The 17,231-nt window shown below is 43.5% G+C and overlaps 1 protein-coding gene across 4 annotated transcripts in view; it reads left to right on the forward strand.

Moving 5' to 3' along the window:
* The window catches only part of LOC111152273 (glutathione S-transferase alpha 4), a 26,574-nt gene continuing 9,343 nt past the window's right edge, over positions 1 to 17,231 (forward strand). Inside the window, exons 1-8 of one of the 4 annotated variants that reach the window (XM_022510737.1) lie at positions 1 to 55; positions 1,070 to 1,174; positions 8,458 to 8,509; positions 10,073 to 10,205; positions 11,027 to 11,168; positions 12,664 to 12,795; positions 15,204 to 15,342; positions 16,522 to 16,563. In XM_022510737.1, the coding sequence (XP_022366445.1) occupies positions 1,088 to 1,174; positions 8,458 to 8,509; positions 10,073 to 10,205; positions 11,027 to 11,168; positions 12,664 to 12,795; positions 15,204 to 15,326 (669 nt within the window). In that variant the 5' untranslated portion in view covers positions 1 to 55; positions 1,070 to 1,087 and the 3' untranslated portion in view covers positions 15,327 to 15,342; positions 16,522 to 16,563. Of the gene's footprint in view, positions 56 to 478; positions 1,175 to 8,457; positions 8,510 to 10,072; positions 10,206 to 11,026; positions 11,169 to 12,663; positions 12,796 to 15,203; positions 15,803 to 16,521; positions 16,564 to 17,231 lie in introns of those variants that run through there. The other 3 variants (XM_022510736.1, XM_022510734.1, XM_022510735.1) reach the window with 3 other exon arrangements.

Below are 17,231 nucleotides of genomic sequence, written 5' to 3' on the forward strand. Positions count from 1 at the left end.
GCAGAACGCTCGCCGAGCGCTTTGTGCAGCTCCGTGTGCTCCGAGCGGACTTCAGGTCTGTCTCCCTCCTGCCGCCCCTCTCTCCGCACCGCGTTTCTCCTCCCCTCCGCTCCTCGGCCCCAAGCCTCCTACTCCATCGTCCGTCGCAACTCTCCCCAGCTCCCCATTCAGTCCTCGTCTCTCTCCCTCCTGTCCCTTTGGCGCTTCTGCCCCCATCTAGGCTGACGTGGGCTCCTAGGATGGGGCTGGGGTCATTCTTGGCTCCGAGTGCGTATTATTTTTATTAACCCGCTCTGCGGAGTCTAAATCCACGGGTTTCAGTGGACTACTAGCGCGGATCCCCCCGAAGCCCCGGTGTAGCGTGGGCTGAGCGGGGACCGGAGTAGCCCAGGACTCTGGTTTCGGGTGGCCGAGCCCGGGGCCTGGGCGCATTCCGAAGGTGGGAGGTGCAGTTCCCAGCTGGGGCGGGGGATGTGCGGGACCCGGGGCGGGGTGGGGAGAAGCTACCGCAGCCTGGACCGGGGACGCGCATTTTGCAGACAATAGTATCGCTCGGCCCGTCCACCTCCCCGTTGCTGTGATAACCAAGTAAGATGTTGCTGTGAGAGCGTGAATTCTTGCAAGGGTTCCGAAGGGTGCACACTTCCGCGCGGCCCCCCGCGTCTTGCCTCTCCAGCCCGAATCTGGAAAATTTTAAATTTTCAAGGTCAAAGTATATGATGTTCTGAATCTATGAAGTATCTTACTGCTGGCACAAATGTCTGTATAACCAATGTCCCCAGCTTCCCAAGATCCAGAATAAGGAATCATAAGTAGACACGGTATGAAAACCAAGGTGGTTGTTTCTTTTAATATTTGGAAATGGTGGTAGGTTTTTATGGAGTGAGGGAAAACGCAGTCATTTAAAAAAAAAAAAAAAACGAAAACCCCCACCAAAAACCGATTTCCTGTGCCAAAATCCTGAATATTCATTTAGCCTGAAGACAGGACACAAGACTGCTCGTTTAGGAGGAGCTGCGCATTTGGTTTTTGTTTTGTTTTGGTTTTGTTTGTTTTTGGTTTTTTCCAGAAAGCCTGAAAGGCCATCATGGCAGCGAAGCCCAAACTCCACTATCCTAATGGAAGAGGCCGGATGGAATCCGTAAGATGGGTTTTAGCTGCCGCCGGAGTCGAGGTACCCTATATGCTGTTTCTTCATCGATTTGTCGTACAACTTTGAGACTTTTGAGGAAAACATCAATGGCGGAGTCCTGTTCTCACTGTCTCCCCCCCCAACACAGACAGGCTTGGTTGAGTCAGAAGACGCCCTCCTTGCCAGGGTTATTTTTCTTTAAAAATGGAATGTGGTCGATGGAATTTTATTTTACTTTAGACTTTTACGTAATCATTAGCTTCTGATCTGCCACCAGTAAGAATTTATTAATAAGGAGGAAAGGAATGAACCTGAAATTTGCCAGTGAAGACTTTTGTTAATTAACACAATCTGTAGGTAAATTTCCTCTTCACTTAAATGGCTTCTAACCGGTAGCCTTCTTGTCTGTCTGCCTCTGGTGTAGGCTTTGACCCACAGTGTTTTTATCTTTCTTTTTGTTCTCTTAGCTTCTTATTTATGGAAATGTTCCAGTTGGTACAGAGGTTGAGAAAACATTGCCACACGTTTCCCCTCATCCAGTTTCAATAGTCATTTGCTTTAAAATGCTGCTCTGCTCTCCTCCATCTCCTCCATTTGATTTTGTGGGAATATTTTAAAGCAAAATCCAAGCATCATATCCTTTCATCTGTGATGAGTGTTTCAGTTTTTATCTGTAAAAGATGAGGATTTTACAACACAACCACAATACCGCAATTGCACCCAACAAAATTAACAGTTCCTTATTAATATCTGAAGAGCCTGATTGTCTCAAACAGGTCTTTTTATAGTAAGTTTATTCCAGCCTGGATCTAAATCACGCCCACACATTGCATTTGGTTATGTTTCTTTCAGTATTTTTAAAATCTGTAACAGTTTCCTCTGCATTTTTTAAAACTAAACTTTATATATATTTGGGAATAATTTTAAATGTAAAGTGAAGTTGTAAAGACAGTGCATGTAATGGCGACTGAGTCTTCCCTAATGATATCATCTTATGTAATCATGTCAAAACTAAGAAATTGACATTGGTGCCCAACTACACTGCCGACTATTTGAATTTAATGAGTTTTCCAATCATGTCCTTTACTGTTGTTAGATGCAACATTATACTCAGTCACTATGTTTCCTTAAGTCTCTCTCAATATCACAGTTCCTCAGTCTTTCTTTTATTTCATGATGTTGACAGTTTTGAAAACTACTGATCAGAATTTTTGTAGAACTCCCTGGTTTGGGTTTGTTTGTTTTCTCATGATTGTACTGGGGTTTGGGACTTGGGGGAAGACTAGCACAGAAGTCAAGTGCCCTTCTCGTTACATCATATTAGGGGTGATATTAACATGAGTTATCCCTGGTGCTGTTAACCTTGGTCACTTGGCTAAGGTCATGTCTGCCAGGTTTCTTCATTGTAAAGGGATTATTTTCCCCTTTATTATTTCCAAACAAGTCATTAAGTTCAGCTCACACTCAAAAGGACAGGCATTAAACCCCACCTCCTGGAGGGGGAGGCATCTGCATTTAGAATTCTTACATAAGAGAGATTTTTTTTTTCTCCTCCATTTATCTAGTCAAGCATTTCTTTCTGTCAGTATGGGCGTAACTATATAGCATTTACTTTATGCTTCGTGTTATAATCCAATAATGTTTTCTTGCCCAAATCATCCCATTTTGGCCATTTGCTGTTTCGGGTTGGCTCCACGGCTCCGCGCTCCCTTTCTTTTCTTACCCTTCAGCTCTCTCTTACATTCTGTCACTTTAGGACGCTCCAGGCTCTTCTTGTGTCTTTCTTGCCCTGGCCCTAGAATCTGGTATTTCTCCAAGGAATCCTGGTCCCTTTTGCCGGCAAGTGGTTTTAGCAACCAAGAGCTGAGTGCCAAGTGTCTGTATTTGTTTTTGTGCCATTTCTTTGTGGAAGAAACTGTCCTATAGAATTTACCCCATTCTGGATTTGGCTGCCTTACCCTCATTTTAACATATTCTTCTCTTCCTGTATCTCCTGTTAACTGCTAGTTGAACCCAGAGCTGTCATCATGGCTCACTTTTTCTCTCTAAACCTTTTTTTTTTTTTCCTTTTTTTGCCTGCCAGACACATGTAATAAACATGTGTTTATTACACAGCATCAAGGGATGCCTGATGTCTTTCTCCCTTTTCAGAAGAGCTGAGCTTGATCCCATGTTCCAGAGATGTCAGCCTGGTCCACACATTGCAAAATTTCCTCCATTACCTTCTCAACTAGTGGTTTTAGCATCTATTTTTCATCACCGTTGTTAAGGGATTACAAAATGGTGATTTTTCTGTTTCTATAAGTGTATCTGAATTTATTAACTGTGTTTCTCTTACAAAGAGTAATTTTTTAAAAATATTTTATTTATTTATTTGACAGAGATCACAAGCAGGCAGAGAGGCAGGCAGAGAGGAGGAAGCAGGCTCCCTGCCGAGCAGAAAGCCTGATATGGGGCTCCCTCCCAGGACCCTGGGATCATGCATGACCTGAGCTGAAGGCAGAGGCTTTAATCCACTGAGCCATCCAGGTGCCCCACAAAGAGTAATTATTTTTTAAAAGATTTTATTTATTTATTTGACAGACAGAGATCACAAGTAGGCAGAGAGGCAGGCAGAGAGAGGAGAAAGCAGGCCCCTCGCTGAGCAGAGAGCCCAATGGGGGACTTGATCCAGGACCCCAGATCATGACCCCAGCAGAAGGCAGAGGCTTTAACCCACTGAGCCTCCCAGGTGCCCCCAAAGAGTAATTTTTAATTCCCTTGAAGTACAGTTCATATGGGAAAGATCAGGTAAATGCTTGATGTAGTCTCTTCATCGATTTTCAGAATACTTGGTCGTTACCCTAGCAACCTCCAAAGATGGCAAATTGTTGGGTTTGAGGCTTTGTGTTTTGTTTGGTTGGTTTGGGTTTTGATTTCTTTGCATATCTTTTTTTTTTTTTAGGATTTTACTTGTTTATTTATTTGTCAGAGCGAGAGAGAGAGCACAAGTAGGCAGAGTGGCAGGCAGAGAAAGAGAGAGAAGCAGTCCGCCCGCTGAGCAGGGAGCCCAGCATGGGGCAGCGGTTAATCGACTGAGCCACCCAGGCATCCCTTTGTGTATCATTCTAACTCACTGTACAGTGCGTTAAAATTTGCTAAATTAGTTAATATCATTTTTATGTACGAATTCTGACTTCTGACTTCTCTTGGTAAGTCTGAAGATCTGATGGTACTAGGCCCTCGTTTTCAGAGGGCAGTAATTGCTAAATCTGAGTAAGGAAGGACTGCCACTATAGATGGACCTTTCTAGTTGATCACACTCCCCATCATTTCCCTGTTGTCTCAGGATAGATTTTCTAGTTGTGTTAAGGGGTGAGTGAAAAAATTCTTGGTTCCATGTCCTGAACCTGGTTGGCTTATTGAAGTCACCTGTCTTTCCCCTGTGTGTTTCTGAGTTTGAAGTTCTGGCTTATTTAAGAGGTTTGCAATGGGTGTCTTACTTGTGCGTTTAATATAATCCTTTGCCAAACCCTCTCTTTCCAACCTTCATTCTCCCCTATTCCTCCTACTCCCCTGTATATGTGTCAAGATTCTTGGTGACAGCAGTAGAAAAACCAACCCTAAGTAAGTTTAAAAAAAATAAAACAACAACAACAAAAAACAAAACATGGGTCCCATGACCAGTCACCGTGGGCAGACAGGTGAGGTAGAGTATTGGCCCAGCGGGTCCCAAGCCCACCCTTCTGACCTGTGTGGAGGGAACTAGATTAGCCTCCCTAACTAGGGGCCGGCCACATGGTTTATAGAAGCCGTTCCCCAAAGATAGTACTGGTGACGAGACCTCCATCCAAAAAGCACATGTTTAGTTAAGCACACAGATCTGAACAGTTGTGGAGGACGTGCTGGCAGCCTGCTGGTTAAGTTCATGGTTCCTAATGTCACAGCGCTGAGTGGAGCCTGTCATGTAAAGCACACACATCTGAGTCACTCGGTAACCAAAACCTGCTGAAAGGCAGCCCACCTGATTCGGACACTCGACATCCTCGCTCTCAGTCAGTGGCTTTGGGTCCGTAGATGTTGCTCTCTGCCAAGTGTTGCTTCATTGCTGCTTGGGGCTTAAATTACCTGAAGACCCCTCAGAAACCCAGTCCAATCCCCCTGGAAAATTTGGGAAAGTAACACATATAAAAGAAGACTCAAGTGCTACAAACTCCTCATTCAGGGCTTCTGGGCCATTCATGTAAAACTGACAGTGTGGATAAGGGAGTGGTAAGCAGGAGAGCAGGTCTGCAGAATATCCCATTGGGAAGGGTATCCTGGTTAGGGAGCAAAGGCCACTGATTATGTAGATAGAAATCGAGACACGGTGTCTGTCCTTGAAGCCTCGCACAATACTTGAGTCACCAAGCTCCCTCCAAGGTCTGCCTTGTGATTTTTTTCTTCCCTCTCCCACCCTCTCATCTACCTGCACTTCCGTGCTGGCTTCTTACTGAACACGTTTTGTAAAGCTGGGGACAGAGTGTCCCTGGTGAGAGATCACACACATCTTGCATGATGTTCCCAAGAAGTTAGAAGCCAGAATCAGAACCCTTTAGAAAGATTGGCTTTAAGAAATGTGCATTTCTAGCCTCAGCTGTGGATCTCCGAAGAGTGGGCTTGAGTTCTCACACACACACACATATACACAGATGCACACACGTCAACGTACACACACATGCACACACACACTTTCCTATATGCTTTAAATGATCGTGGTTATAAAAGTTTGCAAGGTGTAGTATGGAGGGAGTACCACCTGCACTACATCTGGCTGTTGCACAAGTGCCCTGAACATTTTTTTTTTTTAAGATTTTATTATTTATTGGAGAGGAAGAGGGAGAAGCAGGCCCTACACGGACCAGGGAGCCCGATGAGGGATTCAATCCCAGGATCCCGAAATCATGACCCAAGCAGAAGGCAGGTACCCTGGTGCCCTGCCCTGAACATTTTTGCCCAGAGGTTGCTGCTCAGGGGGCACCAGATGGTGATCCTCCCAGACCCCTCTCACACCACGAGGATCCCGGCGAGTAGCAGAAGCCATACCTATACCCCATTATCTGGGTTCAACTCCCCCATCAGGTGGTTGAGCCAGAAGAGGGGAGGATTGCTGATTTGTGCTAATCAGCTCTGCCCCTCCCTAGGATGATTTGGAGGAGAAACACGGGGACAGACATGGGTGGGGAGTTGTCGGGGGACTTGGTGAGAGGAGGTCTCCCCTTCCGGACATGAAGCACATTACAGCATTAGAACACTTTTTTTTTAATGTCCAAGAAGAACATGCTTCCACCATTTCTTTTCCCCCCAGCTTTTTAATTTGAAAACTTTCAAACCTACAGAAAAGTTATAATAGGATAATGGACACCTTTGAACTCAGTGTACTAATTGTTAACATTTTGCTACATTTGCTTTCTCCCCGTGCCCCACCCCTGCCCCTGCCTTGCTTTTTTTTTTTTTTTTTAATCAACCATGAGAAGGAAGTTGTAGACATCAACATGTATTTTCCTCCTAAAAAAAAGTAATTGTGCTAATAACCACAGTATCATTGTCACAACTAATAAAATTAATACTAATTTTGCAGTAGCGGTACATGATCCATATTGAAAAGTTCCATACTGTCCCCCAGATGTCTATATTCCTGTTATCTGTGTAGCAGTTTTAACTGCCACTCCCCTTCCCTGCCCCCAATATCCAGGACCTAATCAGGATTCAGGTGTTTGGTTATTTTGTCTCTTTAGTCTGTTTTCATCTAGAATAGTATCTACTTTTTATTCCTTTTTTCCTCCCATACCCTTGACGTAACTGAGAAGAAGTGTGTAAAGAAGAAAGTGACTCTTTTGCATGAACTTGGAAACCAAATTCCATAAAGAAGAATTATCTGAGGAGGGGTGCCTGGCTAAAGTTGAAATCTCTTTTATTTATTTTGGCTTCCCCCCCCCCCCCCCCCCCAGAGAAACCACCAGAGAGGAAACATAAGCAAGGGGAGTGGGAGAGGGAGAAGCAGGCTTCTCACTGAGCAGGGAACCCGATGTGGGGCTCGATCCCAGGACCCCGGGATCATGACCTGAACCGAAGACAGACGCTTAACAACTGACCACCCAGGCACCCTGAAATCTCTTTTAAATAAAGATTTGTCCTTGGATGATGGAGCTCAAATTTTCAGTCAAGAAGTGAATGGAAGTCTAGAAAAGGAGAGCCAGATAAGTGGTGAGGGTCAGAGAATGGCAGGAGGTCAGGGAATGGCAGAGGCAAATCCCTCAAACCTGCTATTCTGAAACCTTGCACACCCAGGAGAGGCTTAAACACAAAATAAATTGTTGTTTAAAGATTTTATTTATTTGAGAGAGAGAGCATGAGCAGAGGGAAGACTCAGAGGGAGAGGGAGAAGCAGACTCCCCGCGGAGCAGGGAGGCCAACATGAGGCTCATCCTAGGACCCCGAGATCATGACCCAAGCTGAAGGCAGACGTTAACCTACTGAGCCACCCAGGTGCCCCCAAAACAAATTTTCTGTAGGTTTGAAAGAGTCAGCCGTATTTGTTACAGAGTGCCCCACATTCTGCACATGCCTGATTTTCACTTTGCATTTAGATCTGGGTCACAGTGTTAACCGTGCCCTTCTCATTGGGTCACAGCAGGAAGCACACAACATATCCGTGTCCCCCAATGGGGAGCTAAGTTTGATCACTTGGTTAGATAGATGGTGAGATCTCCAGATCCTTCCACCACAAAGCTGCATTTTTCCTTTCTCATAATTAGCTTGCGGGATGAGACTTCAAGGTTGTCTGAATATTCTCCACCTTTATAACTCAGTGATTTCAGCATCCTTCTTGATCCTTATCAGAATCAGTTGTAGATTACAGATTGGTGATATCCTTATTTTATCATTGGTTAGCACTAATTCTTCTGTAAAAAAGAACTTTCCCTTCCACCTTTTTGAGTATCGTCATGTAAGGACATAGGGATTTTTTTGTTGTTGTTGCTGGTATGTGTAATGATCCCTAAGTGACATTACTCTTCTGATGCTTGCCTAGGGACTCCTCCTCAAGTAGGGTCCTGCATGCCTTTGCCGTATCTTATCTGTCTTTGAGCTCGTCTTTGCTTTCTAATCTACCAGCAACAACCTCTTCTCCAAGGAGCCCTGGTTGCTTTTAGTGGGAAACCAAGATGTGGGTGCTAAGTGTGCTCATTCTCTCTGCTTCTGAGACAATTTGACTTGGTATTTTCAGTCCTGATCCTATAATGACCTATGCCTTCTTGGGGCGGGGGGCGGGTATCTTTTTTTTTTTTTTTTTTTTTTTAATTTAGTTTGATGAAGAATTCTTAGAAACAAAAGAACAGTTGCAGAAGTTGCAGGATGGTGAGTATGGAAATGAAACAACTGTTGGTAATACTGATTTTTCCTCCAGGTTTTCTTTTTAAAAGATTTATTTTTAGAGCATGTGCATGTGTGCATGCAAGTGGGGGAGGGGAGGGACAGAGGGAGAGGGAGAGAGAGAATCCTAAAGCTGACTCCTTGAGCTGAGCATGATATGATGCCCAATTTGGGGCTTGACCTCACAACCCTGAGATCAGGACTGAGCCAAAATCAAGAGTCGGACACTCAAGTGACTGCGCCGCCCAGGCACCCCAATAATGATTTTAAGAACTGATTTTTATGTGGAAGGGCAAAGATGTTGACATGAACACTCAGAGCAGTATCCTAAAACCAAAGGGGAGAAAGAACTGAAATTGCCAGTAAATCACTTTTAGTCAGTAATTCCCTGAGAGTTGAAGGGAATGAACTGTTAGGTAAACAGCTCTTCTCCATCCCTTTTTCCTCTTCCTGCCCTCCTCTGACTGCTCCCTCCCCTCTTTTTTGCTCTCCTTCATCCCTTCCCTCATTTTCATATTCCATACCTCACTTCTTCCAAATTGTCTGGGGCACCGGTGTTTGCTTGAAGTATACAGCCAGAAGTCCCCATTTACACTGGGCCACCTTTCTGTGGTGCATAGCAGACAGAAATGAATTCAGTGTAAGGCCCCCCTTACACTCCTGGTCAGCCCCACTCCCACCATGCGTGCCCAGGCTCTGTAAGGAATACCCAGCAACTATAAGTAGCCTCCCTCCCAATCATCAGCAGGGGGTCTCGGCCCAGCTAAAGGCTTCCTAGCGAGGGACCAGCTGCAGTGGCAGCCTTCATATGTAACACTGGCCTGATGTCACTGGGCATGTGTGGAGTACTCATCTCCTCCAGACCCTCAGGTACCGTCCCAATTCTTGAGCCCCTTGAAGACTGGGCTAGATCCTGTATTTCCCTCTCTGCAAATATAAACAGCAAACCTTAATACAGGTTTGTTGGAGAAAGCAATAAGCTGCTGTCAATCACTGACAGTGAACTTGGTTGTACATGGTCTGTGGCTAGGGCGTACACGAATGCCGGTTGGTGACTTTGGTTTTATGCTCAGATTTTCTAAAGCTGTGCCATCAGTAGAACATTCTACAGCAGTGGAGACATCCTGTTCTCAGTCCAGTGTAGTAGTTGCTAGCCACGTGTGTCTACTCAGCGCTTGAAATGTGTCAAACATGCTTAAGGAATGGAATTCTAAATTTTTCAGAATTTTGATTACATGTAGGTTTCACTAGACACGTACACCTGCTGGCAGCCGTGTTGGCCAAGGCAGCTCTGCAGAAATATCTTCACTGCATTCCCCCCTGCCCCTTGCCCCAGTGGGTAAGTATTTCCCCCTGCAGTGAAAAATGAAAAAGGAAGGTTTAGAACAGTGCTGGTTTTCAGGCTTCTTTGAGGGTTCAGTGTGCACCCCTGAATGAAGTTGAGGTTATCTGGGAGTTTCACACGGGTCCCTTTTCACGCAGTTGGGCGTGGTTAGGGGCACGGGGACAGGGAAGAGATCAGTATTAACTCCGGGTCTCCATTCTTAGGTAACCACCTGCTGTTCCAACAAGTGCCAATGGTTGAAATTGACGGGATGAAGCTGGTGCAGACCCGAAGCATCCTTCACTACATAGCAGATAAACACCACCTCTTCGGCAAGGACCTCAAGGAGAGAACCCTGTACAGTGTCCCATCTCAAGTGTTCTCGCTTGTCATTCACTGATACCTTAGCTGATAAGCGGTCTCTACAGCACGGCCGTCTCCTTTGTGCCTTGTATCATTAGTGTAAATGGGGAAGAATCAGTACAGAGGGTCTGGGTAAAACGAAAGAGAAGAATTGAGTTCAGTTGCTGGATCCTCTCTCTGGGGCGTGATTGTTTCAGGTTTGAGCATCTTTCAGTGCTTCGATGCTGCTTTTTACTTTCCTCACAAATTTATTATCACAAAGCACGAAGAACAGGAAGCTGCTATGCCATGATTCAAGGCCAGGGATACTGTGCCTTGATTATAATTTTGATTATATTTTTGAACGCAAAGCCTGTTCCTTATACCTCCTAAGATGTGTGATCTAGGGCGAGGTGCTGGGTTCCACAGTCCCACCGCGTGTCCCGTGCAGTGTACAGATAGCGCATACCTGATGATGTCATCGGAGTCCATGAAATAATGGGTGTAGAGCATTTAGCACACCAAGCAGTCCATAAATGATACCCGTTATTTTTATAAATCTGAAATTCCACCCACACCAAGCATGGGTACTAGAGTAAGGGTAGGGGCCCGGAAGAGGGGGAATGTCATGATTCTTGTGCTTACTGATTTGTGATGGATTTTTCTGAATTACAACTAGAATTGACTTTGCATCTTTGCTCTTGGAGGCAGATATAGATTAATGCTTCTGGGTTGCCAGAATCTTAAGAGAAAAGCACTCTGAATTCTTAGTCCTGGAAGCCGATGAGTTCAAAGAAGGGGAAACTGAGGAAACTTCCGTTTTGTTTTGTTTTAAGGATTGACATGTACGTGGAGGGAACACTAGATCTGCTGGAATTGATTATCATGCATCCTTTTCTAAAACCAGATGACCAACAAAAGGAAGTGGTTAACATGGCCCAGAAGGCTATAATTAGATACTTTCCTGTGTTTGAAAAGGTAGGTGGCAGAGAAGTCCATGAGCGCAGCCTAACCAGATGACCAAGGGAGGTGACGGTAGCCGTCAGCACAAAGCAGGGATGTTTTGGAGCCCCTCAGATGCTCCTTGGGCCGTACTATTCTAGAAGCCTGGGGAAAACACGGGTTCACCCCATGTGTGCGTTACTGTCCTTACATTCACCGTGAGCCCACCCTGTGGGAGATACAGAAGAGCAGAAACTACCTATTCCTTCCTTCTTTCACCCCACAAACCTTTGTGGAACAGCCGTTGTGTGTCAGATATCCTACCTGATGGTTCGATGTGATGAGAAGACCATTGTTTTGTTTCTCTTCCCTTTGCTCTTTTTGCTTCCTGTTTTGTTACTTTCCTCGTCTTATTAATAATATATCTGCTTTTCTGAGCCTCAGAGTCTTTTTCTCCACGGAGAGGAATGGTTTTCAATGTTTCTGTTAAAAAAAAGAAGTATAAAAGTAGGGAATTGGTAGATCTCCTCTTGCCATCTTTGTGGAATTAGATTTAAGAAGGAGAGGTATTTTCTGGGTTTTTCCATTGCTTGGTGTAATGGTCTCTTGCCCACAGGCACTTGGTGAATGTAAAATATGATAATGTAGAAATGTGGGTGTGATGAGGAAGGAGCAGGTGGCTTGGTGAGGTTGCAGACTAAGTTGGGGCTCCTCCCAACACATCAGCTATGAACTGTTATCCCTTTGACACATAGTGGAATGGAATCCCAGGCAGCTTGACACTCCTAAGGTGGGGAGCCAGAATTGGACAGGCTTCAGACTATAATTCTGGATTCATTGTGCTCTCCCAGTCTGGCTTCAGTAGCTATATTTGACTGGGAGTTTATGGAGAGCCCCTGTCAGACACCACACACGCACACACACACGCACACTCACTTATGGGCATCCAAGAGTTCACTGCAAAGAAGATCCTCACTTCTCTAGCACTATTCCTTGCTTCTCCCCCATTATCATCTATCCCTATGAATCTCTGAACCTACATGCTCTCAAAATGGGCATCAAGATGAGCTCTGGAAGATAGGGAAGGAAGCCTACTTTTTTAATAGTCATGTCTAGTTAATGACTGAGTCCTGATATTTACAGAAACACAGAGCTGCCAAGTGACATGAGACTCCTTGAAGGGAACCTGTTGCTTACATCTCATCCCCAAACCTCCTGAATTTGTCACCCGTAATTCATTTCTATAGATACATTTATGGAATGGGTGTATCCTTTTGAAGCTCTGGTTGCTAAATCCAGAATTAATATTTTCTTCCCCTTCTCCCCTTCACTGGTCATTCTGATACAAAGCAGATATATTATGGTAGTTCTGTTTCTATACCCTGTGTGCATTTTCTTTCTGTCTGATACAGGGAGCCTCCTCTTAGTTGATATTATTTATAAAATACTCAGATACTGCACTGATTCAACAGTTTCATCAGTTTCTCCATGTGAAGTATTGTAAGCAATGCAAAATATTTGTATCCTGTAGGTTTTAAGAGATCATGGGCAAAGGTTTCTCGTTGGTAACCAGCTGAGCCTTGCAGATGTGATTCTACTACAAACTATTTTGGCTCTAGAAGAGAAAATCCCCAATATCCTGTCTGCGTTTCCTCATCTCCAGGTAAATAAAACCATGTTTTAGAACATTGACCCAAAACTCTTGGGCCTTCCTTCAATGTCTGTTGATTGGTTGGCTGGGGTGTGTTTGTACTTTTTTAGATTCTAGTTCGTGAAATGGAAGTACAGACTTGAAATGGTTTTTCTGGTCCCCAGATCTTTAGAGCTAAAAGATCACATACCTGTGCAAGGGATTTTAGCTTAGTTTTGTTTCATAACTACACTGTTGAAACAAACTCCATACACAGTTTGCCAGTGAAGCTTGCCTTAGCGGTAATTGCAGGGATGAGGGATTCCTCCTCTGTCTGTGCTGTATATATACAGACAGGAGAGCTTGAGGGTCAGTACCAAAAACAGTCTTATCATCAGGGTGTGGCTCCCAGTCTTAGAAATACTGTGCTCTCCATCTGGAAACATTCCAGCCTGAGTTCTGAGAGTTGATCAGTGACATGCAAAGAGTTCCCACCATTCCCCTTCCCAGAAATTTCAAGGAGAGACTTGCATGTGGCTCCACTTATTTCTCAGTATTATTCTGCTAAGATTGATCATAGAACTTCAAAGAAGTGGAGGGCTTTATTTTTTTGTTTTTTGTTTTTTTTTTAAAGATTTTATTTATTTGTCAGAGAGTGTGAGCATGTATACACACAAGCGAGGGGAATGGCAGGTAGAGGAAGAAGTAGGCTCCTTGCTGAGGAGGGGTCTGTAGTCATTGACTATATTCCCTGGGCTGTACATTTCATTCTTAGGATTTATTCATTCCATAATTGGAAGCATATACCTCCCACTCCACCCATTTTGCCCATCCCCCTACTCCTATCTGGCAACCATCAGTTTGTTCTCTGTATTTATGTGTCTGTTTCTGTTTGTTTTGTTTTTTAAATTCCACATATAAATGAAATCATGATACTTGTCTTCCTCTGACTTATTTCCCTGAGTATCATACCTCTGCGTGCATCCATGTTGTCACAAATGGCAAAATTTCATTCTTTTTTATGGTCGAGTAATGTTCTGTGTGTGTGTGTGTGTGTGTGTGTGTGTACCACATCTTCCTTATCCATCCGTCTGTGGTTGGACACTTAGGCTGCTTCCATAATTTGGCTATTATAAATTAGACCACAATAAACATAGGAGTGCATATATCTTTTCAAATTAGTGTTTTCATTTTCTTTGGGTAAATACCCAGTGATGGAATTACTAGATTATATATTTCTATTTTTAATTTTTTGAGGAACTTCCATACTGTTTTCCACAGTGGCTACACCTAAATACAGTTTATTTTTTATTTATTTTTTATTTTTTATTTTTCTAAATATAGTTTTAATTAAAGGACTTCAGAATCTAATGCCAGATCTGAATTGAATTAAAGGGTCATTCATTCCTGCATTTAATCATTGATTAAAGGGTATTTTAAAAAGTCTGAATTTACAAAAATTTTATTAGACATGACAAATAATGAACCTTGGGTAAATCTTGAAATGATAAATCCTATAGAATAAGCTTCTAAATATTAGTACGGTATTGATAAAAGAGAAATTTGTCATTTAAGTAGCTTTGACATAATTATTAGCTTTTGTCAGTATTAGCAATGTATATATGTATGTTTGTGTATCTTTGTGTGCATGCTTAAGGCTGTGCTTTGTACATTATAGACATTTAATAAATAGTAGTTTTTTGAATAAATGACTTCTTCAAAAAATTTAACTAGAATAATTATATTTGATGGATATACATTTCTTCCTATGGTTGAAAAATATTGCTAGATCAAACAGACTTCTGTCTCAATTTCTGAGAATTGGTAAGATTTGACACTGAATGGACAATGTGATTTCCCTAAGTATGGTTTACATAAACATCTGGTGTCTGAGCCCTAAGCCATTAAAAATGCAACTGGCTATCTCCCGCACATAGCCAGAAAGAGGATTCATTTGCTAATAGGGGTAAAAAAGTACAAGGAAGCTGAATTTTAAAAAGGAAAGTGTGTTATATGATGACCTTTTAAAGTACTTTTATTTAAATGGCTCGTGCATTTTCTCTGAGTAGATCAATATATTTAAGGTACTGATTTTTCCTTCCTTTTTTCTCTTAAGCAAGCATCATAATCCTAATCTAAGCATCTTTAAAAATTTTTTTTAATCTCTGAAAAAAATTCATATGTTGATCTGAACTGTGAGGTTTGCGTACATAAAGCCTGGTCTAGATCCCAGCCATTGTGGACAGAAATCGTCAACAGTCCACACCAAGAGATCAGATCCCAAGCAGATGCTGGATTACATTTCCGGTTGGGTTCCTGTAACAAATATTTCTCGAACAGATTTTTTCATGGACCATTTTACACAACCGTATTTTCACAGTTACCTTTGCATCACATTACCTTTGCTGTTAACCTCGAACTCTTGTGTTTTCCTTTTATAGGAGTTTACAGTGAAAATAAGTAATATCCCTACAATTAAGAAATTTCTGGAACCTGGCAGCAAGAAGAAGCCTCCTCCCGATGACATCTACGTGAGAACCGTCTACAACATCTTTATGCCATAAAACATCACGTACATCTGTGAGTGAGAGCTAGCGCCTAGAGATTTCTGTGTCCACAGTAGAATCTTAATTGATGCCCTGATCCCAGCTCTGTCATGGTGCTATGTATAACCTTTCCTTAGTTGGGTCTTTCATTCCGAGATCTTTTCTAGAAACATTCATTGACCTTTTGTTTTGTCTGGTGAATAATTGTTAACACCGCTTTTTCCTGAAAAGCCTTTTCGGAGAGGCTGGCATTTCAGTTAGATCTGATGTGGTGACTCATTTCCTAACAACTAGGCTGGGCAGGACCTTGTGTTCTCCCTTGAGCTTCTTTCCCCCTTCTTCTTATCCCTTTCTAAAAGCCCTCCAGTCTCTTCCTGATTTTTGGTGTTTAATGACAACAGAATATCTAGTGAATAATTCTTCTCAGCTATAATACATCTGTGGTAGTAATGAAGGCAGTCAATATTAGCCAAAATAAAGAATTTACAAATCACTGCCCTGTTGCCAGAATTTTTTTTTATTAATTTTTTTGTAATCTGTAACATATTCCCATGGTTCAGAAATCAAGAGGGCATAAGAGGGTGTAGAGTTGGAAGTGGTCTTTTTGGCCCTGCCCCCCAGCTGCACGGTTCTGCTCCCCACAGAACATAGTTATTGTTTGTATATCCCTCTGGTTGTATTTGATGCACACGTAAGGTAATTGTATATTGCTTTTTTAAAAAAAGATTTTTATTTATTTATTTGGCAGAGAGAGAGAGACAGGGAGAGAGAGAATACAAGCAGGGGAAGCAGGAGAGGGAGAAGCAGGCTTCCCACTGAGCAGGAAGCCCAATGTGGGGCTCAATGCCAGGACCCTGGGATCATGACCTGAGCTGAAGGCAGCTGCTTAACAACTGAGCCACCCAGGCGCCCCCATATATATATTACTTATATCTTCTTACTATCTAAATGGCTATTTATAGGCTGCTAATTTTTTGCATTTCAGAACTAAAAGTACAGTTTCTTAATATTGCTTTGAACATGTATTGATTTAGGTCTTAAATATTAATTGAGCACTTCCTATGTGCCAAGCAGGGTGCCAGGAGGCAGAACCCTAGAACAGAGCCCCTGCTCTAGAACAGTTCAGCACACAGTAGGTGAGAGAGATGTGTACCCAGCCGGAATAATTTTGGAAAAGGAAGAATTGCTGCTTTTCGCATCTTTGATATTTCAGGAAAATAAAAAAGCCGAGGAGAAGCCAGTGTTTGATGAGTCTCAGAAGAGGGCACACTCATTCCTCCCTGCAGGAGGGATTTTTGGCCAGAGGTGAAAAGCCAACACCAGTTGTGAAGTGCTCATTGATGCCTGTCACGATCAATGCAAGTATCTCAGCATTTTATTCGAGAAAAAGCAAGGGCAGGCATCCAGGTGGTTGTTTGTGTTCCCATGTTCACAGTGGGGGCTTCTGTCATCACCATGGTACTTAAAATTGTGGGACAAGCCATGACTGAGGGCAGGGGCAGTGCCAAGCAAGCCTGGGGAGCAGTGATGGCCCAGGCTGCTGCTTCTGAGGGAGAGGCCCAGGCTCCCGCCAGGCTCCTGAGAGCGCAAGCCAATAAGAAGAAAATGGGGGCGTGCATAGTATGGGATTACCCTGTCCAAAGACAGGTCTGGCCTTCGCTTCTGGGAGTTGATCTCTAAGCCCTTGGACTGTCCTGCCCGATGGGAACCCCCTTTTGCCTCGAGGCTTTGAGTCAGCCGGATAATAACCTATGATTTAGGGCGAGGGCTTTGAGCTGCACCAACAAAGCAGCGTAGGGTAGGGTCTTTGGGTCATGTGGTGTCAGCTCCTCTCTGGAGGGGCTGGAGTCCAATCAGCTAGATGGGCCATCAGTTATGCCCACGTGACGGAGTACCCCCGCAGAAGTCCGGACTCAAGGCTCC

Source organism: Enhydra lutris, unplaced genomic scaffold, assembly GCF_002288905.1.
Source record: "Enhydra lutris kenyoni isolate GAN:26980312 unplaced genomic scaffold, ASM228890v2 scaffoldscaffold28, whole genome shotgun sequence".
Taxonomy (NCBI): Eukaryota; Metazoa; Chordata; class Mammalia; order Carnivora; family Mustelidae; genus Enhydra; species Enhydra lutris.